The sequence below is a fragment of the Chanodichthys erythropterus genome, chromosome 10 (genome assembly GCF_024489055.1).
Source record: "Chanodichthys erythropterus isolate Z2021 chromosome 10, ASM2448905v1, whole genome shotgun sequence".
In the NCBI taxonomy this organism is placed as follows: domain Eukaryota; kingdom Metazoa; phylum Chordata; class Actinopteri; order Cypriniformes; family Xenocyprididae; genus Chanodichthys; species Chanodichthys erythropterus.
In genome coordinates, this window is record NC_090230.1 from 24,406,671 (window position 1) to 24,429,681 (window position 23,011).

The 23,011-nt window shown below is 36.9% G+C and overlaps 1 protein-coding gene across 4 annotated transcripts in view; it reads left to right on the plus strand.

Annotated features, from left to right (window-relative positions):
• The window catches only part of LOC137027966 (uncharacterized), a 49,800-nt gene that overhangs the window by 17,058 nt on the left and 9,731 nt on the right, over positions 1–23,011 (plus strand). For 3 of the 4 annotated variants that reach the window (XM_067396616.1, XM_067396614.1, XM_067396615.1), the window contains 4 exons: positions 3,390–3,725; positions 14,594–14,911; positions 15,774–15,890; positions 20,695–21,009. In XM_067396616.1, coding sequence (XP_067252717.1) covers positions 3,390–3,725; positions 14,594–14,911; positions 15,774–15,890; positions 20,695–21,009 — 1,086 coding nt within the window. The remainder of the gene's footprint in view (positions 1–3,389; positions 3,726–14,593; positions 14,912–15,773; positions 15,891–20,694; positions 21,010–23,011) is intronic. The other variant, XM_067396617.1, reaches the window with a different exon arrangement.

Genomic DNA, 23,011 nt, shown 5'->3' on the forward strand with positions numbered 1-23,011 from the left:
ATATTTGACATTTGACATGTCCTACACTTCTCTATGAAAAAAAAAAAAACTCAAAATAGAATAGGCCTAATAGATATGCTGTGACTGTAAAATACACAAATATATACATATATTTTTCATAGCCTCCCACACAGCAAAAGGACTCCGTGGCGGATCCTCCGCAGAGGTATCGCGCAGAGGTGGAAAGTCCAGGGGTCAGAAAGTAAAAGTCCTGCCATATTTTTTTTTCCACCCACTGAAACAGTGTTAAAGTTAATAAGATAAATAAGTGATTAATTGAGTGATGATTGAGCATTATTGAAGACACCTGATGATAACAAACAGAATCACCAAAGGAGAAAATCACAATTTTTAAGACACCATCGTGGAGATGAGTGTTTGCTTTAGTTGGGCTCTTGACCCTTGACTTTTTAATATTAGATTTTATTTGGGCAGTTTTAACTGTGTTAAAACCAACCAGACAAGCAAAGAGAAAAGATGATCAGGTGGTGTTGATTATGTTTTCACAAAATCATTATTTGATCTGAATCACTTTAGAGCTCAATCTCTGAGTTAGATTTACATTATTGATTACAGCAGCACTGTGATTCTACAGCACAAGATCCAGTTTTTTTTTTTCAAAATAATTCAAAGGTTTCATCAAAAGTTGTTCTTAGGAAAAAAAAAAAAAGGCTGTCATTTAGATACACAGAGATCAAGAATCAGCCTGTGAATCTCAACAGTGGTGAGAATAATAAACCATGTTGCAGTGCATTCTGGGTGCCACCAATCAAAACTCATCCACGGCTCCCATCATGCATTGCTGCATGAATAAATTATGAGATGAATTGTCTTAGTAATTTCCTTTATTCTCACTATTTAAAGGTGCCCTTATATCATGATATTTTTAGTGATATTTGTAAATTGTCTTTCTAAATGTTTCGTTAGCATGTTGCTAATGTATTGTTAAATGTGGTTAAAGTTACCATCGTTTATTACTGTATTCACGGAGACAATTTCATTTTTAAACACTTGCAGTCTGTATAATTCATAAACACAACTTCATTCTTTATAAATCTCTCCAACAGTGTAGCATTAGCTGTTAGCCACGGAGCACAGCCTTAAACTCATTCAGAATTAACAATTCATGTAAACAATATAACAGTATACAATACTCACATAATCCGACGCATGCATGACGAACACTTTGTAAAGATCCATTTGAGGGTTATATTAGCTGTGTAAACTGTTTTTAGGCACTGTTCAAGGCAAGCGCGAGCTCTTGGGGCGTGGAGCACAAGATTTAAAGGGGCCGCACAGTATAAATCGGCGCGTTTATAATGATGCCCCAAAATAGGCAGTTAAAAAAATTAATTTAAAAAAATGTATGGGGTATTTTGAGCTGAAACTTCACAGACTCATTCAGGGGACACCTTAGACTTATATTACATCTTTTAAAAACATGTTCTAGGGCAACTTTAAATTTTGCTGTTTTTCTGTGACTTTTTAGTAGCTTGTTTTCTAATGTTCAGAGTTGATCAGTTGATCAGAATATGTTGCTTGTCACCGTCATTTTTCGCTTGTCGCTTGTCATTTTTACACTCAATGTATCAAAGTTGTAGGCTGGGGGTAGTTGCGTGCAGCTGCAAAGTAAATTAATATTTATGAGATAAACTAATATTTCACATGATGAATTAATGTCTACACAGAATTAAGCCCTGACTCTGCATCAGAACGATTTGTGTCAAGCCATAGTCTGGCAATTTGATGAAAAAGAGAAGAAATGTAGAATAAACGCGTTAAGAATCCGTACAGCTGTAGAGCGAGGGACTTTTATTCTGTTGATCTGAACCGATGAACAACTGATGACGACATGGTTTGACGTCTGATTGATCAATCAGCGGAAAGAGGCGTTTCATTCCCGCCCACATGTAGAGATCGAATATTCAAACTGGTTATTTGTTTCCAACCCCAGAACGAAAAAAGAAAAATCAAGCCAATTTAAAAAAGTGTGTTTTTCTCATTTTTCTGGTTTCAATACTAAATCAAAACATGAATGAACGGAAGATACCCTGATTGAGTACCTTCGGATAATTTGTTGTTTCGTTTTTGTCTTCTAAACGGAAAAAAGTTTTTTCATAATTTTATTTTTGTTTTAATCACACTTTGTTCTAATCCGTTAAATGTAAAAACAATAAAATCAAAATGGATAATCCGCTTGAATATTCAAACTCTACATGGGCGGGAATAAAATGCCCCTTTCCGCTGATTGGTCAACCAAAGATCATGCCACGCCATCAGTTCTCAGCTCCAGAATCAGCTCCACGCATTGCGCTACAGAATAGTAGCTATATTTCCGATACATTTGTACGGATTATTACAGAGTTTATTGCAACTACATGTAATCTAGTTCTCATAAAACAGCCAGACTAATAAATAGCTCAACACAACCCGTGCCGGGGTAGAGTCTAGACAGAGCTTTCTTCTGTATACATTTGTGTGCTGTGAAATACTAATTTATCGTAATAAATATTAATTTACGTGGCATCTGCTCTCACAACTACTCCTAGCCTACGTATCTAAAAATCTCTGAGCAACGCGACGCGCTGGACAGCGAGGAGAGAATGTCTTTTATTAATGTCCCGGACATTAATAAATGGCTCGACACAAACCCTACAGGCCATAGCTTTCTTCTGCCTATGCATTTGAGTGCGGTGGAGTTAGTTTATCATATTAAATATTAATTAATTTACATTGCATCTGCTGTCACATTTGGCACACCGCCTGTTTTATTTAGTGATCAGCTTTATCAATATAATCTGAAGGATTTATCAAATGTTATTCTAAATGAAACATTATCTCATTTAGACACACATCATGCATTGCTGCATGAATAAATTATGCAGCTGAATTGTCTTAGTAATTTCCTTTATTCTCACTATTTTTTTTTCTTTTTTTTTTCTGTTTTTCTGTGACTTTTTAGTAGCTTGTTTTCTAATGTTCAGAGTTGATCTGTTGATCAGAATATGTTGCTTGTCACCGTCATTGAGATTCACAGGCTGATTCTTGATGTCTGTGTGTGCCTAAAAGCAATATTTTAGACACACACAGATGGGATGTTGTTGTGATTGATTACAAGATAGTCCATGTCCTCACTAACACTTGTGATTTCAAACTGTGGGTGTTTGGTTTACTGCAGTTTTAAACAACAGATATTCAACATTGATGCTGATTTATGAATTTGTACATGGTTTGTCATAAAGCATATTAAAAATGTTACATAGACATATAAACAACATTAAAAGCTTGATTTTCATCACAGGGGCTCTTTAAGGATCTTTTTTATGTGTTTACTGATATTTTAAAGTGATAACTGACAGAAACAGTTTCTGTTTCTGTTTCTTCTTCAGGTGTGAGTGATTCTGGAGTGAATTCATTGTTAGTGCTGGTGGGAGAATATTTTACTCTACAGACTGGTGTTCCTGATATCCAGAAATATGATGTGATACAATGGAGGTTTGAACATCAAAACACCTCTGTAGCTGAAATCAATAGACCTGCTGGAAGATTCTACATAAATGATGATGCTGATGGAATATTCAGACAGAGACTACATCTGGATTATTGGACTGGATCTCTGACCATCAGGAACATCAGAACCGAACACTCTGGGCTTTATGAAGTTGACATCGGTACCAGCAGCAGCAATCACATCATACACAAGTCATTTAATGTGACTGTCAGAGGTGAGTCCATCAGAACTCTGCGATTAACTTAGATGCAAATTAGTTTTGCATTGAACTAAATGTTTAACCTCTTAACTGTCACGATCCCGCTGGCGGGACGCCTCTCAGCCAGCACACCCATGTAAGGCTCACATAGTTTAGCCCAGATGAAATGAACATTGTTCAGAGTGCACACTACACACTAATGAGATAATTAAGTAACTAATTAAGTGATGATTGAGAATTATTGAAGACAGCTGCTGTTAACAAGCAGAATCACCGAAGGAAAGAGAAACAAGAACAGAAACAATTGAAACGCTAGAACTACAACTGACTTCAGCCGCAGCCTTAGATGAAAGAAGACATTAAATCTCTCAAGATCTCAGCAGAGGAGGATTAAAAATCCGTTTAATCATTGTATTTCTAGAAGAGAGCCAACACAAATTTAACATTATATTCATATAAGTCATTAGATCAGTGAATTAAGCCACAACATGCAGAGGTGGGTAATCCAGGGGTCAAAGAGTAAAAGTCCTGCCATATTTTTATTCCACCCACTGAAGCATTAATGAGATAAATAAGTGATTAATTGAGTGATGATTGAGCATTATTGAAGACACCTGATGATAACAAGCAGAATCACCAAAGGAGAAAATCAAAATGTTTAAGTTACCATCATCGAGGTCCGGGTTTGTTTTAGTTGAGCTCTTGTCCCTTGCCTTTTTAGTATTAGATTTTGTTTGGGCAGTTTTAACTTCATTAAAACCAAACAGACAAGCAAAGTTAAAAGATGATCAGGTGTTGGTTATGTTTTCACCTAATTATTTGATCTGAATCACTGAACTCATTTAGAGCCCACTCTCTGAGTTAAATTTACATTATTGATTACAGCAGCACTGTGATTCTGCAGAAGATCAGCTTATACAATACAGAATTTTTTTTTTTAAAACTTGTCCTTATCACAAAAAAAATTAAAAAAAATTCTTTTAGGCGCACACACAGACATCAAGTATCAGCCTATGAATCTCAACAACGGTGACAAGCAACATATTCTGATCAACAGATCAACTCTGAACATTAGAAAACAAGCTACTAAAAAGTCACAGAAAAACAGCAAAATTTTAATAGTGAGAATAAATGAAATTACTAAGACAATTTAGCTCATAATTTATTCATGCAGCAAAGCATGATGGGAGCCATGGATGAATTTTGATTGGTGGCTCCCAGAATGCACTGCAACATGCTTTATGATGGTCACCACTGTTGAGATTCACAGGATGATTCTTGATGTTTTGTGTGTTTAAACGAGTGCTTTTTAAAAAAAATCAGAACTCTTAAAAAAAAAAATTTATATTGTAAAAGCTGATCTTGTGCTGCAGAATCACAGTGCTGCTGTAATCAATAATGTAAACCTAACTCAGAGATTGGGCTCTAAATGAGTTCAGTGATTCAGATCAAATAATGTTTATGTAAAAACATAACCAACAACACCTGGGGCCGTATTCACGAAACATCTTAAGGCTAAAAGTAGCTCCTAAATTGCCGATTTAGGAGAAACTCTTAAAAATAATGGGCGTGTCAGTCCTAATTTTAGGACTCCTAAATTTTTGCTCTAAGAGTATTTCACAAAGCATTTTAGCGTTAAAACATAGCTCCTAAATCTGTGAAACGTTAGGAGTAGTCAAGAGGACTCCTAAGTCACTACCCCGCTAGAAATTGTACATTCCCAGAACATTCTTAGGACGTCCCCTCTGGTGTTGAGTAACGTTCCCATTATGTTCACAGACGGTCACGATGTGGAGTTCTTTTAAGGTTTGGGGGACGTTATTTGGTGGACCTTCAGGGAACATTCAAGACATTCTCTGAACGTTTAGGGAACCATACTTTATTTGGAAATGTTCTCAGAACGACCCTGCTGCCCTTTTTAAAAACTTGACTAATAAAAGTGGCTGTTCAAACAAAAACTATTTTCACTTAAAGCTCTTTACAGGTATTTCTTGGATTAATATTATGAAACCTTTTCTTTAAATTGCCAATCTCTTGCATTAAATTATTAGCTGACAAAAACACACACATGAGCTAATGTAACTGCTGTATCACTGCATCAGCAACTACACAGTTACTGTCTTTAAATAAATCAACATGCAGCAGAACAACAGAGTTTCTGGATCATCACTGACTGAAGCACAGGAGCTACCCTTCAGCACAATGGTGACACATAAAACTCAGATAACACAAGCAACATTAAACAATAACAGGGGCCGTATTCACAAAACATTTTATCTTACCACTAAGAGTTATGTAAATAGCAGTAAAAGTTCTTAGCTAAGAGTTTCCTTTAAAACCTATTCACAAAGCTGCTGAGACCAACTTTTACTAAGGAATAGACTGAAGTCTTAAGCTAAGAGTAAGGGCGGGGTTGACCTTGTTGCTATGGAGTAAACACACAGTGATTGGCTGATGGGGGAGGAGTCAGCGATTTAATCATAGAAATATTGTAGAATGAGGTATCATGTTTCCATATTAAAATAAAGGTTTTAAAATACAAATGTTGCCCTATTCAAATAAATATTTTTAATAAAAATGTTCCCACAGTCAAAATAAAATGTTGACATATTTTTGCCATAAAGGTTTTAAAATGTAGGCTAAGTGTCACTAATTAAACTATACAGTTAATTGTCCACCTCTTGGTTGTCTGCATCTCAAGAGAATGCAGAATTCAACCGACAAATTATGTTTTATAAACAAAGTTTGGGAGAAACACATTCAAACGGTCTTTCTAATCAGCACAAGAAGAGGAATAAATACACAGACGATATATATATACCTGATTTGGTGAGGAGGGAGAGGACGCTGGCGTGGCTTGTTTGCCGCTTCTCCGCTTCTCTAACTGAAAACCCTCTACAGTGCAACAGTTGTTGTTATGGTATAACCTATAACATAACGTTTATCGGCCAGTAATACGTTCAGTCAGTTATATGTGGATTTGTATGTGTTCTGTACGGATTTCACCGACTCAAGCGGCTGCTCGCCTATCAGTTTGCTATCGCTTGTGGATTCCTGCGTCTGTTCGTCGCTGTCTGTTGCCGTGGGGCTTTCGCCTGGGGTCGCTGCCGATGATCGTGAGGTGTTCACCCATTGCTTGCTGTGTCTGTTGGCTTTTCTCTGTGCATCACGAGCGTGGCTTGCGGCTAGCAGACCACTCTCCATGACTGACATAATGCTGAATTACTCAGCCATTCAACTTAAGAAATTCAACAACTATACCACTCCATCGTGTACATCTGTCATTAAACAACTTGGACTCCTTTGCCGGCCCCGTTATATTCACAGAAGTTGCCGTCGAAAGTTTGTTTTCTCCCGGTCTGATCACAACATCTCATCCATCTGGTCTGGCGTGCGCACTGTCGCATTTCGAACACGTCATCAGAGCGCTGTCACTCATAGGACTAGTAGCGCTGGAGTTCCCATGACAACGCTACGCACTGACCTGGATGGAAACCGGAGAAAACGTGGAGTGGATCTCAGTCTACTTCGGCCAATACAGAGACACACTGCTGCAACGAATATCAAGATTGAACTTTTTAATGCACAATCCATCACAAATAAATCTTGCCTCATACACAGGGGCGTACGGGACACCCCCGCAGCCCCCGCGGTGCGTGGGGGCCCCCACCCTATGATGGGCCCCATCGCAGATTCACCTATTTGCTACATAGCCTTTGCTTTTTTTTTTTAGAACTGAACTCAAATGACTAAAGATTAAAATAATGATCTAACTGAAGCCCAAAAATGCAAGCAGAAGATCATAGAAAATAGTGCTAAATTACCACAAAAGGAGGAAAAATTCACTGTTGTTTCCATCGCCGTTTGTAGGTAGCCAACAGCAAGCTTTAATGCACTATGTTAGCCTACTGTTAGCGGACATGAGCCAGACAAATAAATGTGTTCGGTCTTTGCTGAGACATTATTATTGTTGTTATTATTATTATTATTATTATTGTATATTGCCCAAACGTATTTACCCCATCGCCAGCTCTGCTCAGCTACCGGAATGTCTGAAGTTCTTCTCCAAGTGTAGCCTAGCCAATAAGTCTAGAGTTATTTCTTTATTCTTTTACTTTAAATAAATGAATTTAGTTTAGGCCTTTATCATTTGATGCACCGATCTAAAATTTGCGGCCGAAACAGCAATTTTACGCGCTTGTCTAGAAGGGAACCTTGTATTGGCCTACGCAAATTTGTGTCTAACTTAAAATTTAGACCAGCTAAAAGACCAAAAATATCTTATCAATTAATTAAGTAATAAAGACATGTATTTAAGAAATTTAATAAAAACAGAAAGACGTCTATTGCTTATTCAAAGGCCGCGGAAAGTTATTTTGTTATGCATTTCAATCCATTCCACACCCGACGTTTTGGTTTTCTTCCTAATTATTAAATATAGGCAATTGGTTGATGAAACATTGATTGAAATTAAGATACAATTTCTACACAACGAAATTCACTTTAAAGAAAGCCTTACTATAAAACAAAACTTAATGAATCTTGGTCAAATTCATGTCTGACCCGCTGCATGTCTCCCGACATTGCGCATCCATCATGCTAGACTATTCACTTTTCATAATAGGTTAAATAAAAAAAAAATAATAATATAAGGCTATAGCTCAATATTTAAATATAAATATGAAACTAAATTGGCTACATTTTTATCCCTCTGGTCGACGAACGCGCCGGCGTGCTCTGATGGATTTTTTCCTCATGACAGCTGAAACAACTTAAATAGGCTTTAGATTAGTGCAAAACTACAAATGGTCTACTTTTATTTGTGTACCGGTACGCTCACAATAACAACAAAACCTTGTATTTTTGTAAAATAAAATACAAAACAGGGTGCGCTTTCAGCTTTCTCTGCGAGATTCTTTCTTAAACGTCTCTTTTGAAACATGAAGTGAAAATTAACTTAAACTCAGCGAATAATTGTACCTAAAAGAAAGAAACATCTCCATTCGATAAGAAATTCGTAGGTCTGTGTTTTTGAAATTATGGCCAGTGCTCGTTGCTGCTGTTATCAGTTCTCTTGGCTCTCGTGCACATGAGCTCTTGATGTACATTTCTCCGGAGCACAATGTCACAAGAAAGACTGTCCAGTTTAGCTCTTCTGAGTATTGAGAATGCCCGTGCTCGTAACATCGACATTAAAGCTGCAGTGAGACTTTGCGCATCAAAACGCTCGGAGAGCGCAAAGGATTCGGTAGTGTTTGCTTTTTTGTGTGTGGTAGTCAGTTGATAAAAAGAATAAACAAGTTAATCCTCAAAGGTTGGTATTTTAAGATGTATATAAAGTTAGTTTTTCTCAAAATACAGCATATAGCTGATATATAGAATAGAGCGCATAGCATAGGCCTATAACTTATAAGAGTTGTTCTTTTAAAGTAGGCCTATGTTTTTTCTCCTAGTTCTTTTACTAGCCTATTCATTTTTTTTTTTTTTTTTTTTTACTGCGAGGCATGAAATTTTCTTGTATAATTTCTTTTCTACAATTAGCGATGCTTATAGGCCAGTGTTTAAACTGAGATGTGTTGGCCATTACATTTACTTTATTGAGCTTACTGTTAAATAAAATTTGTACATCGGGGGCTATAACGGATGTTTGTGAATTATTGCTGTGAAGGATCCTCCTGCTATTTCTAAAATAACTAAAATCGGAGCCGCGGCACTTTTGCCTCCACGTTCGTAAATTAGCCTAAATATTTATTCCTGCCTGGATTTTAGTCTGCGATATCAAAATCACTAAACATTATATAGCATATATAATATTATTCAATAATAACATCAAATTAATCAATGCAATGATAATTCACCACATGATTCACTGAATCAGTTTTTGTGAACTGTGGGGGAGACGGACTCAGGTGCACAACAGATTTTATCACATGACATCACTGCTTGTGGGAGGGGCCCCATCTCATTCTTTGCGGGGGGGCCTCACAGACATGCGGTACGCCACATACATGATCATATTCTAGAAAAGTGTTTAGATATGATGTGCCTTACAGAAACCTGGCATCAACCAGATGTTTATTCTGTTTTAAATGAGACCTGTCCCCCTGGTTACTGCTATTTACAGAAAGCCCGCAGTACAGGGCGTGGTGGTGGTCTGGCTGTCATCCATCGAAGTGATCTGATCTTGTCTCCTATAACCCTGCCTGAGTTGTCTTCGTTTGAATGCCTTGCATTTAAATGTAAGCACCCTTTTTCTACTATGATACTTCTCATTTATCGGCCACCTAAACCAAACCCATCATTCATTCCAGAGATGTCCAATCTTCTTTCAACCTTCTGTACAATGTATGCTAATATCATTATACTTGGAGATATGAATATTCATGTCAACTCTTCAACCTGTCGTTTTGCAGCAGAATTTCTCCAATTACTGGACTGTTTTAATCTGACACAACTTGTCGATGTCCCTACTCATACCAGGGGCCACACTCTTGACCTAGTTATTACAAACTCTGTTTATCTCAGCAATCTTCTAGTGTATGATCTGGGAGTTTCTGATCATAAGGCCATCTCCATGAAGATGTCTTCACTGTCCAGCCTCATCAAGCCCAAACGCCAAATCTGCTTCAGAAATCTGAAAAACATCAACCAAGAGTCTATGGCATCCGATCTCCAGCATCTCCTTTCTGTAAACTGTCTACCACCCATAGACTCAGTAGACTATTATAATAACACCCTCAGAAGCATTCTGGAACTTCATGCCCCGGTCAAAACCAGAACAGTCACTTTCACCCGATCAGCACCCTGGTATACCGGTGAATTACGAAAAATGAAAGCAGCTGGGCGTGCCATTGAGAGGAGATTCAAAACTACAGGTCTCACTGTTCACAAGCTCGCTTTTCGGGAACACCGAAAGGACTACTCAAAGTCACTTATGAAGGCACGGTCAAATTTCTACTCAAATGTCATCAGAAATAGTCCCGGAAACTCCAAACAGCTGTTCTCCACCATAAACCATTTACTCAAACCACAAACCCCATCAATTACAGAAACTACAGAAGAGCACTGTAATAATTTCCTGGACTTTTTCAAAACTAAAATAGACTCAATTCACTCTACCTTTCCTGGATCTTCACCACTATCCACCCTGACTATCAACTCACAGCCTGCAATTTCGGAGCCTCTTTATTGTTTTCCAGAAATTTCACCGCAAGAGGTTGAGACAATAATTAAAAGGATGAGACCTACCACCTGTGCCCTCGACCCTTTTCCTACAGCACTAGTGAAAGTAAACTCCTCTGTTCTAAGTCCTCTGATTACCACTATAATAAACCACTCGCTCCAGTCTGGCAATGTTCCATCTGCCCTAAAAACTGCCATAATCAGACCACTTCTCAAAAAACCCACCCTTGACCCAGATGTGCTTGCAAATTACAGGCCCATTTCCAATCTCCCACTTCTCTCCAAAATACTGGAAAAAGTTGTAGTTTCCCACCTCCAGGATCATCTCAAACACAATAATCTTTTTGAAAAATTTCAGTCTGGTTTCCGCACTGGACATGGTACGGAAACAGCCTTGGTTAGAGTCACAAACGACCTACGGATGACAGCTGATGCAGGCTCACCATCCCTCCTCATACTCCTCGATCTGTCTGCTGCATTCGTTACAGTGGATCATGGCATACTCCTTAACCGGTTGCATCAAACCACTGGACTTACTGGCACTGCTCTTAACTGGTTTAAATCGTATCTCACAAACAGAACAGAGTACATTTCACTTGGAAGTGCAAGGTCCCGGCAACACACAGTTACTTGCGGGGTCCCTCAGGGGTCAGTCCTTGGCCCCATTCTCTTTATCATTTACATCATCCCTCTTGGCCATATCATTAGCCGCTATGGAGTCTCATTTCACTGCTATGCTGATGATACTCAACTGTACATGAAATCAGAAACACACACCTCTGCAGTTTCATCAACATCATCTTCGTCTTCAACACTCACTGCCTGTCTGGAGGAGATAAGGGTGTGGATGAAGCACAACTTCCTCCAGCTAAACAGCTCTAAAACTGAGGCAATTCTTGTTGGCACACCACATCAAACCCAGTCTTCCTCCATAACTGGTATAACTATCTCTGATCATGACATTCCCCTCTCCACAACTGTCACCAATCTTGGTGTAAGATTTGATCCACAACTCAGTTTCGAAGCCCATATCAAAAACCTCTGCAAGACATCTTTCTACCATCTTAGAAATATTGCAAAACTCCGTCCAATGTTAACCTTAGCAGATGCTGAAAAACTGGTCCATGCCTTTGTCTCCTCCAGACTGGATTACTGTAACGCTCTTCTCACCGGGATCCCTAACAAAAGCTTGCAGAGACTGCAGTATATTCAGAATAGTGCTGCTAGGATCCTGATGAGAGTTCGAAAATATGATCACATCACACCCATTCTCCATTCACTTCACTGGCTTCCTGTTTCAGCCAGGATTGAATATAAGGTCGCCCTTCTAACCCACCAGTGCATCTATGGAAATGCCCCCACCTATCTGAAAGAACTACTTACCTCTTCGACTACAACTCGATCACTCCGTTCAACGAATTCACACCGCCTTCTTATCCCCAAGACAAAGCTCAGCACTATGGGTGATCGGGCTTTTTGTTCTGCCGCTCCTCGGATTTGGAATGCCCTCCCCGACCATTTGAGGGGACCTCAAACCATTGTGACTTTTAAAAAAGGACTCAAAACATTTCTTTTTAGGAGAACTTATGACTTTTAACTATTAAATCTATTACTATTTTATCCTCTTTAAATGATCTTAATTGTAGCACTTTGAGATTTGTTCCAAATGTAAAGTGCAGTACAAATAAAATTTTATTATTATTATTATATATTATTATATAAATTATTTGTAAGTGTGAACCCATGAGAACCACTGCCACAGGTAATCAGACAATATTTATTTATTTGTTAAAGATTCATTTTTGGCATCTCATCATAGATTCAAATCTATAAATCATTTTTTTTTATTGCATTGCATTTTATTGCATTTATGAAGAAAAGGTTCAGCACCTAAGGCTCTATCACTATTGTCTCAATAGTGTTCAGTGTCTTTGGGTGGATTAGGACTGTTTGTGATTTGGTCTCAGTGATTTAGGAGTCCTCTTGACTACTCCTAATGTTTCACAGATTTAGGAGCTAGTTTTAGCGCTAAAATGCTTTGTGAAATACTCTTAGAGCAAAAATTTAAGAGTCCTAAAATTAGGACTGACACGCCCATTATTTTTAAGAGTTTCTCCTAAATCGGCAAGTTAGGAGCTACTTTTAGCCTTAAGATGTTTTGTGAATACGGCCCCAGATCTCTCTAGATATCTGCATCTTCACTTATTACAAACCACTCTGGCTTTGTTTCTTTCTTACAAATCTTCTTAATGAGGTGTTGATGTTTTATCAAAATTTATATATCACCGTTACGGAGGTAAGCACTTGCTGTAGTTGGGCTCCTGACCCTTAACAATTTGGCTTTATTTTTTCCCCCAAATGTTGTAACTGTGTTTTTCTAAAGCATTTGTTGCTATAAAATATTGTGAGAAAATAAATATGATTAATTGGGTTTGGATGCTTACTTCATCATGTTTCTCAAATATTGGGTTTTCCTTTATGTAGACATATGATAATGCATAAGATCCTGTTCTTCTTTGAAAGTTTTTATTCTTATGCAGAAATTATTCAGATTCACACAGACATCAAGATTCTGCGTATGATCCTCAACAATGGTGACAAGATTTTCAGATAAACAGATTAATTCTGAACATCACAAAACAAGCTACTAAAGTCACAAAAAAAGTTTTTTTTTGTGTCACCATTGTTGAGGATCATATGCTGATTCATGATGTCTGTGTGAGTCTAAAAGACACTGCTCAAATCTCTGTATATAATATTTAAAAAAATAATAATAATAAAAAGGAGAGAAAAAAATTGATGCAAAACTGACATTTAACACACTCATAGTTTAGACTTTGGAGAAGACCAGTGAATCATCAGCACTAGGGATGTGCACATCGATGCTGCAGTATTGATATATCGATACTCAGAACCTACTATTTTGGTATCGATATAAGAACATATATATTTTACTTTTATTTTTGGTTGTTTTTAAACATGTCTGTTTAGTTTGTGTGGTGTCACCACTTGTCCTGTGGGTGGCACTAGTAGATCTGAAATGCATATGAGTGTACCAGGAGAGTGAAGATGAGTTAGTCTGAGTAAAAAGCATGTTCATCTCTGTGTTGCTTGCGTCTTTACAAAGACATAACAGTTTGTATACATTTTTATTTCAGTAATATTTATTTCAAACAATGACAAAAATGTTTTTTTTTTTTTTTTTTGTTAACTATAATAACCCTGATGATGGAAACAACTTTATATCGAATAATATGTGCCAAATAATGTTCTTATAAGACTATAGTCTTTTACTTTGTGAAGCTACAACAGTTTATTTTGAATCAAAAGAAGAATATATATATATAAATATATGGAAATAAATTTATAAATAAATATTAAATTTGTTGAAACCAAATAACAGGGGAAATTGCTACCAGAGGTGTATAGTCCAGGGGTCAGAAAGTAAAAGTCCTGCCATATTTTTTTTCCACCCACTGAAGCAGTGTTAAAGTTAATGAGATAATTAAGTGATTAATTAAAGCGGGTGGAATGAAAAATATGGCAGGACTGTTACTTTCTGACCCTTGGACTTTCCACCTCTGGTAGTATATATAATGTTTATTTAACCAGGAAAATGTGTCAACATTAAGTGTTACTAGAAAATGAATTAATGTCTGAGAAGCTTTTCCTCAATGTTTTTCATTTGTTTGTTGTTCCAGGTGAAGTGAAGTCAGTGTCAGTGAGGGAAGGAGAATCTGTCACACTAGAAACTGATATTGCTGAAATAGAGAGAGATGATCAGATATGGTGGATGTTTGGACAATCTCAAATAGCTGAAATCTATAAAGCAACCCGACTATACTATATATATGATGGTCCTGATGAGAGATTCAGAGACAGACTGAAGCTGGACAAGAAGACTGGATCTCTGAACATCACAAACATCACAACTGAACATGCTGGACTCTATGATCTGAAGATCAGCAGCAGCAGAAACACCATAAACAAGAGATTCATTGTTACTGTTACTGTTACTGGTGAGTAGATAAAATCTCTCAATTTAAATCTTATTTAAATCAGAGCTTTATTAATGAAACTGAAGTTAAATGCACAAATTTCAATTTAATTTTAAATTTGAATTGTTTCTTAAAATTTTTAGACTATTTTGTTGGTCTATCAAACAGTTTTGTTGCAATAAACTACAAGATATTTGTAAAGTAAATGCTATTATTATCAACTACTTCTCAACATTTGATAATTGAGACAAACATGTTTTATTAAAATTAATGTTTTAATTTTATTTCAATGAACAAGAACATTGATACATTTCACTAACGACCACACCAATATTATGAGAATTTGTATGTACTTCTCTTATTTAGTTTTGTCAGTTGACTCCTAAGTAAAATGTCTTAAAAGATGTTATTTTGTGTTGAATGACAAATACTTTGAGAATATTTTTAAATCAACACAATCTCATAAAAATTAATAACTTTATGTACAATCTGCTTATTTTGTTTTGAACTGTTTAAATTGCATAAATGCTTATAATATTCTAATTGAAATCATTCAAACACCTGCTGTAACAGTAAAACAGGATCAACAGTGAATGAGAAAATCCTTATAAAATATGATATGTTAGCTATAGGATCCCTTATGCTTCTCATTTTTTATTCACATTTTATATTAAACAGAATCAGAAATTCATAGTTACAATGTTTTAGCCAGCTCTGGTGGTTCATAGTGTGTTTTTTAATGGTCAAATACAAATGAACCAATGTGGTGACCATTGAGTACACAGAAAGTGATCTATCGCCTGATACAGATGGAGTAGAACAGTGTACATTCTCCATCACTGTTAGAGTTACTTCAGCTTCACTAATGACTGTCACTCTTTAGCTGTTTCAGGTTCAGGTCAGTCTGTATGGATTGTTTTTGCTGTTCTGCTGTGTGTTGCTGCTGTAGGTGGTGTGATTTACTATCGCCAGAAGTTCTCGAAACTAGAAAGTAAAACATGTAAGTATTACAGCTGACATTTTTAGTTTTGGACTGTATGTCTTTGTGGCAGATCCCACACAGCAAAAGGACTCCGTGGCGGATCCACCGCGGAGGTATCGCGCAGAGTCCTGCCATATTTTTTTTTCCACCCACTGAAGCAGTGTTAAAGTTAATGAGTTAATGAGTGATTAATTGAGTGATGATTGAGCATTATTGAAGACACCTGATGATAACAAGCAGAATCACCAAAGGAGAAAAATCACAATTTTTAAGACACCATCACAGAGGTCAGGGTTTGCTTTAGTTGAGCTCTTGACCCTTGCCTTTTTAATATTGGAATTTATTTGGGCTGTTTTAACTGCATTAAAACCAACCAGACAAGCAAAGTTAAAAGATTGAAAATATGTTTTATATGTTATATTTAAAAGATATGTTTTCCCATAATCATTATTTGATCTGAATCACTGAACGCATTTAGAGCCCAATCTTTGAGTTAGATTTACATTATTGATTACAGCAGCACTGTGATTCATTCTACAGCAGGAGATCCAGTTTCTTTCAAAATAATTCAAAGGTTTCATCAAAAGTTGTTCTTAGAAAAAAAAAAGCCTCTCATTTAGACACAGACATCAAGAATCATCCTGTGAATCTCAACAGTGGTGGCCATCATAAAGCATGTTGCAGTGCATTCTGGGTGCCACCAATCAAAACTCATCCATGGCTCCCATCATGCTTTGCTGCATGAATAAATTATGAGCTTAATTGTCTTAGTAATTTCATTTATTCTCACTATTTTATTTTTTTTCTGTTTTTCTGTGACTTTTTAGTAGCTTGTTTTCTAATGTTCAGAGTTGATCTGTTGATCAGAATATGTTGCTTGTCACCGTTGTTGAGAATCACAGGTTGATTCTTGATGTCTGTGCGTGCCTAAAAGAAAGATTCCTCCTTTTTTTTTTTTGATAAGAACAACTTTTAAGAAATCCTTCATATTTTACAGATTAAGTTGATCTTCTGCAGAATCACAGTGCTGCTGTAATCAATAAAGTAAATCTAACTCAGAGATTGGGCTTTAAATGAGTTCAGTGATTCAGATCAAATAATGATTATGTGAAAACATAACCAACACCACCAGATCGTCTTTTCTTGTCTGGCTGTTATAACTCAGTTACAGCAGTTACTAACATTAAAAAGTCAAGGGTCAAGAGCTCAACTAAAGCAAACCATGACCTCTGTGATGGTGTCTTAAAAATTGTGATTTTCTCCTTTGGTGATTCTGCTTGTTATCATCAGGTGTCTTCAATAATGCTCAATCATCACTCAATCACTTAATTATCTCATTAACTTTAACACTGCTTCAGTGGGTGGAATGAAAAATATGGCAGGACTTTTACTTTCTGACCCCTGGACTCAGGGCCGTTTCTAGCCTTTTTGACACCCTAGGCGAGATCCCTATTGACATATGCCTGTCTGTCTGTGACTTCAACTGCACTATTACAGCATAAAGAAATGCATTTATTTGATATTATATGCTATAATATCCCAGCTAACAATTTTTGGTTCCCAGAACGTTCCAGGGACAAAGAAACTAGGGGAACGTTCTGTGTTTACTGGGATTCAGAGGTGGACATTCCAGGGGTCAGAAAGTAAAAGTCCTGCCATATTTTTATTGCACCCACTGAAGCATTAATGAGATAATTAAGTGATTAATTGAGTGATGATTGAGCATTATTGAAGACACCTGATGATAACAAGCAGAATCACCAAAGGAGAAAATCACAATTTTTAAGTTACCATCATCGAGGTCAGGGTTTGTTTTAGTTGAGCTCTTGACCCTTCACTCTTTAATATTAGAATTTGTTTGGCTGCTGTAATTGAGTTATAACAGCCAGACAAGCAAAGAAGAAACATGATCAGGTGTTGGTTATGTTTTCACGTAATCATTATTGGATCTGAATCACTGAACTCATTTAGGGCCCAATCTCTGAGTAAGATTTACATTATTGAGTAGCCTACAGCAGAAGATCAGCTTTATCAATATAATCTGAAGGATATCTTAAAAGTTGTTCTGATTAAAAAAAAATCCTTCTTTTAGGCACACACAGACATCAAGTATCAGTGTATGAATCTCAACAACGGTGACAAGCAACAGAAAAACAGAAAAAATAAAATATGAGAATAAAGGAAATTACTAAGACAATTCAGCTCATAATTTATTCATGCAGCAATGCATGATGTGAGCCATAGATGCATTTTGATTGGTGGCTCCCAGAATGCACTGCAACATGCTTTATGATGGCCACCACTGTTGAGATTCACAGGATGATTCTTGATCTATGTGTGTCTAAATAAGCCTTTTTTCTTTTGAACAAATTTTGATAAACCTTTGGATTATTTTGAAAAAACTGGAACTTCTGCTGTATAATCACAGTGCTGCTGTAATCAATAATGTAAATCTAACTCAGAGATTGAGCTCTAAATGAGTTCAGTGATTCAGATCAAATAATGATTTTGAGAAAACATAACCAACACCACCTGATCATCTCTTAACTTTGCTCGTCTGGTTGGTTTTAATGCAGTTAAAACTGCTCAAACAAACTCTAATATTAAAAATTCAAGGGTCAAGAGCTCAACTAAAACAAACCCTGACCTTGATGATGGTAAATTGTGATTTTCTCCTTTAGTGATTCTGCTTGTTATCATCAGGTGTCTTCAATAATGCTCAATCATCACTCAATTAATCACTTATTTATCTCATTAATGCTTCAGTGGGTGGAATAAAAATATGGCAGGACTTTTACTTTCTGACCCCTGGACTTTCCACCTCTGAGCACGAATGATGACGTTCCCTGCCGCCTTCTACATCTCGTTTCTCTCATAACAGCAGCGGCCACTATCACCAGGGAGACTTGTCACTCAGATAATGCAAGTAATCATGATGCCTAGAAATGGCAAAAGTACGAAATAATAATAATAGTAATAATGATTTTTATTATTTTTATTTTATTAGTATTTATATATAGAAATCTCTTGGTGGGACGGGGGCTCTCACTGGCGCCCCCCAGCTGTTTGCGCCCCAGGCGACCGCCTAGTTTGCCTATGCCTAGAAACAGCTCTGCCTGGACTTTCCACCTCTGCCGCGAACGGACCCGTATCGGAGTCCACTTGCGCGCAGTGACGGATCTGTAACGAAGGCGGATCGCGGACCCCGCCTTGGCTCCGCGCTACATCCGCGATTTAAACCTTACCTCCGCGGCGGGTCCGTTCGGGACCCGCAAATTGATACAACCGTAAAGGCGCGTTCGCGTCTGCGGATCCGACATGGGTCCGCTCAAGACCCGCTGATTGACAGTAGAGATGGGAAGTTCGGATCATTTTACTCACTCGGACTTTTGAGTCTCGTACAACAAAATGAACGAATCTTTTTTCGAGTCATTTCGTTCATTTCGTTCATTTTAGCAAAATGTACTTAAAATGTTACGTGTTACTTCCCCAACACATCTACTACTTATGCAAACGTTGATCCCACTACAAACAATACAAAACTACAATGCTGATTCAGAAATGATTAATTCATTCTTTACCTGGGTCTTCAGTTTATGACAAGCTGATTAAGCTCACCTCACCTCTTGTCTGACAAGTCTTCGGGTTTAAGTCATTCTTTAATGACGTGACAGGCAGTCCCATGCTAAACCAATGCATTCTGAGCCGGTAAGAGAATTGATTAGTTCATCTCATGAGTCTTTCGGGTTTTTGAGTCGTTCCTTAATCACGTGACAGACCCATACACTAAGCCAATGCATTCTGAGCCGGAAAGAGAATTGATTAGTTCATCTCATAAGTCTTTCGGGTTTTTGAGTCCTTCCTTAATCACGTAACAGACCCATACGCTATTTCTGACATTTCTGTCACTGTTTTTGTTACTGTTTCTTGAGGATCTGTGGTGTGTTATTATAAATAAATAAAGCCCTGTTATAAATAAAGTATTGATTAATTTATCTTTTTGACTGTCTATCTGTAAATAAACATATATAATAATATAATAATCCAAGCCTACAATACAAAGTATTTATAGCTTAGTTTGTTCATTTTTACTCCAATTTTGAGTTTGCTGTTATAATAATTGCTTTTCCTAGGCAGACTTGACATATTGGTCTAATATATGTATAAGAAGATTGCTCAAAAAGGACATAATGATATAAATTAAAAGCAAATAACATTTTGAATTTGAATTATTAATGTTAGTTTAAAACATCAAGGTTATGATAACTTCAGCTTTAACAGTTGTAACACAAACTCAAACAAAACTGGAGAGTTAACGTTATTTACTAATAAATATAATGTGCTTGGGTCACACAGCATAGCGTATGGGTCTGTCACGTGATTAAGGAAGGACTCAAAAACCCGAAAGACTCATGAAATGAACTAATCAATTGAATCATCAGGTGAACTACTACTAGCAGTACAGAACCTGTAGAATATTGCACATGCGCGACTGAACGAATCACCCCCCGAGACGACTCGTTCTTCCCGAGTCACATTAAAGATTCGTTCAAAATGAACGAATCGTTCAAGAACGACACATCACTAATTGACAGTAGAATTTATGGTGCCGCCCGGATGCGGATCTGATCCTCTGGGCGGCGTCAAAGCGAATGTGACAGTCACGCGGATTTGGCGACTTGAATGCGGATCCGCCTAGGAGTCCCCTGCTGTGTGGGATATGACCAAATGATTAGTGTTGCTTTTGACCATTTCTGCACAGCTGTTTTTGTTGTTTCTTTTTATAATTTCTGTTCTGTTTTTCTCTGTTTATCATATGAAGTGAAGTCAGTGTACGCGACAGAGGGAATGGATGTCGTTCTAGAAACTGATGTTAAAGTACATAGAGGTGATCTGATCATGTGGATGTTTAAAAATACAATTATCAAAGCTACAGTGGCTGCAATGCCCAGCAGGACTTCCCCATTTGATAGTTCTGATAAGATACTTAATGAAGAAGGCACACTGGAGCTGGACAAGACCACTGGATTTCTCACCATCAAGAACATCAAAACGACACATGCTGGATTTTATGATTTAAAGATTCAGAGGAACAACAATTCTTCCTCATTCAAGTCTTTCAAGCTTTCTGTGTTTGGTGAGTAACTAAAGTCTTTCAACCTAATAATGATCTTATTTTACGTAAAATAAATGCAGTTATAAATTAAAATATTGTATAGTTCAGTGTCTTTTAACCAGAGGTGTATAGTCCAGTGGTGAGAAAGTAAAAGTCCTGCCATATTTTTATTCCACCCACTGAAGCAGTGTTAAAGTTAATGAGATAAATAAGTGATTAATTGAGTGATGATTGAGCATTATTGAAGACACCTGATGATAACAAGCAGAATCACCAATGGAGAAAATCACAATTTTTAAGACACCATCATGGAGATGAGTGTTTGCTTTAGTTGTGCTCTTGACCCTTGACTTTTAATATTTGTTTAAGCTGTTAACTGAGTTGTAACACACACACAAGTAAATAAAAAAAGATGATCAGATATTGGTTCTGTTTTCACATAATCATTATTTGATTTGAATCGGAGTTAGATTTACATTATTGATTACAGCAGCACTGTGATTCTACAGAAAATCAGCTTTATCAATATAATCTGAGGGATTTTGCAAAAGGTGTTCTGATAAAAAAAAAAAAAATCACTTTTATTTAGAGACACAGAGATCAAGAATCAGCCTGTGAATCTCAACAGTGGTGACCAGGTTTTTCAAAAAGTTTAATCCGGATAAAATTGATCTGGATTTAGTAATCCTTTTTTTGCGATCCGTGATCACGTAATCCATCTTACTTTTGGAGCCTGTTTTTTAAAGCAACATCGTTTGGATCAGTCTGATCCGGATAGGAAATTTTCAGGATCACCAAATCTGGATAACCAGTGCTGGATAACCAGTGCTCAAACAGGATAGGAAATCACAATGTAGAACTATAGATATGTAAAGAGCAACAAGTAGAATAGCCAGTGTGGGGTCAATATAAGTTTATTTTTATTTGAAATGAAAACACACACATTTAAAAAAAAAACTAAAAACAAGAAAAACCCCACCCCATCCTCTTCCAGCAGTCCGCTCATCTGAGACCTACAACACAAACACTGTACATTGAGGATATTTATAACAAGTATCAAGTATAGATGTATTGAATTAAAAAAAAAAAGACAATGTCAAATACTCCACAATAATTTCAGACTTCCTCATCTGATGTGGAGAGACCAACTTGTCTGAGCGTAGCCTTTAGGAGGCGGATCTCAATCTGGCCTTGGTTTGCTGCAGTTTGGTCAGAGTCAGTTGTTCCTCTGCCAGAACGAGCAAACAGGACGTGCAACAAGGGACGCAATAGTTAGACACTATTTCTGATTTGGATTTGTTTTGGATTTCAAAAATTATTGATTGCCATTCTTTGCATTTTTTTTTTTTTGGTTACTCTGTAATCATTGCATGCATCACTAATAAATATTCTAAAAACAAAAATAATTTTGATTGTGATTAATATATATATATATCAATTAGTGACAGAATAAAATGTATTGTTTTTGCTCAATTTTGACAGCTGTTTGGGGGATTATTTTATGAGGCCAAACTCTTTCTACTTTGCTGTAGGCCTATACTGAAAGGCTGAATACGTTAAAGCCTACCGAATCACTGTAGCCTGACGGATGAACAAAGGTGTATAGTCCAGGGGTCAGAAAGTAGAAGTCCTGCCATATTTTTATTCCACCCACTGAAGCATTAATGAGATAATTAAGTGATAAATTGAGTGATGATTGAGCATTATTGAAGACACCTGATGATAACAAGCAGAATCACCAAAGGAGAAAATCACAATTTTAAGTTACCATCATCGAGGTCAGGGTTTGTTTTAGTTGAGCTCTTGACCCTTGACTTTTAATATTACATCTTGCTTGAGTTGCTAACTGAGTTGAAACAGCCAGACAAGCAAAGAGAAAAGATGGTAAGGTGTTGGTTATGTTATCATGTAATTGTATTTTGACTTCAACACATTTAGAGCTCAATCTCTGAGTTAGATTTACATTATTGATTACAGCAGCACTGTGATTATACAGCACAAGATCAACTTTATCAACATAATC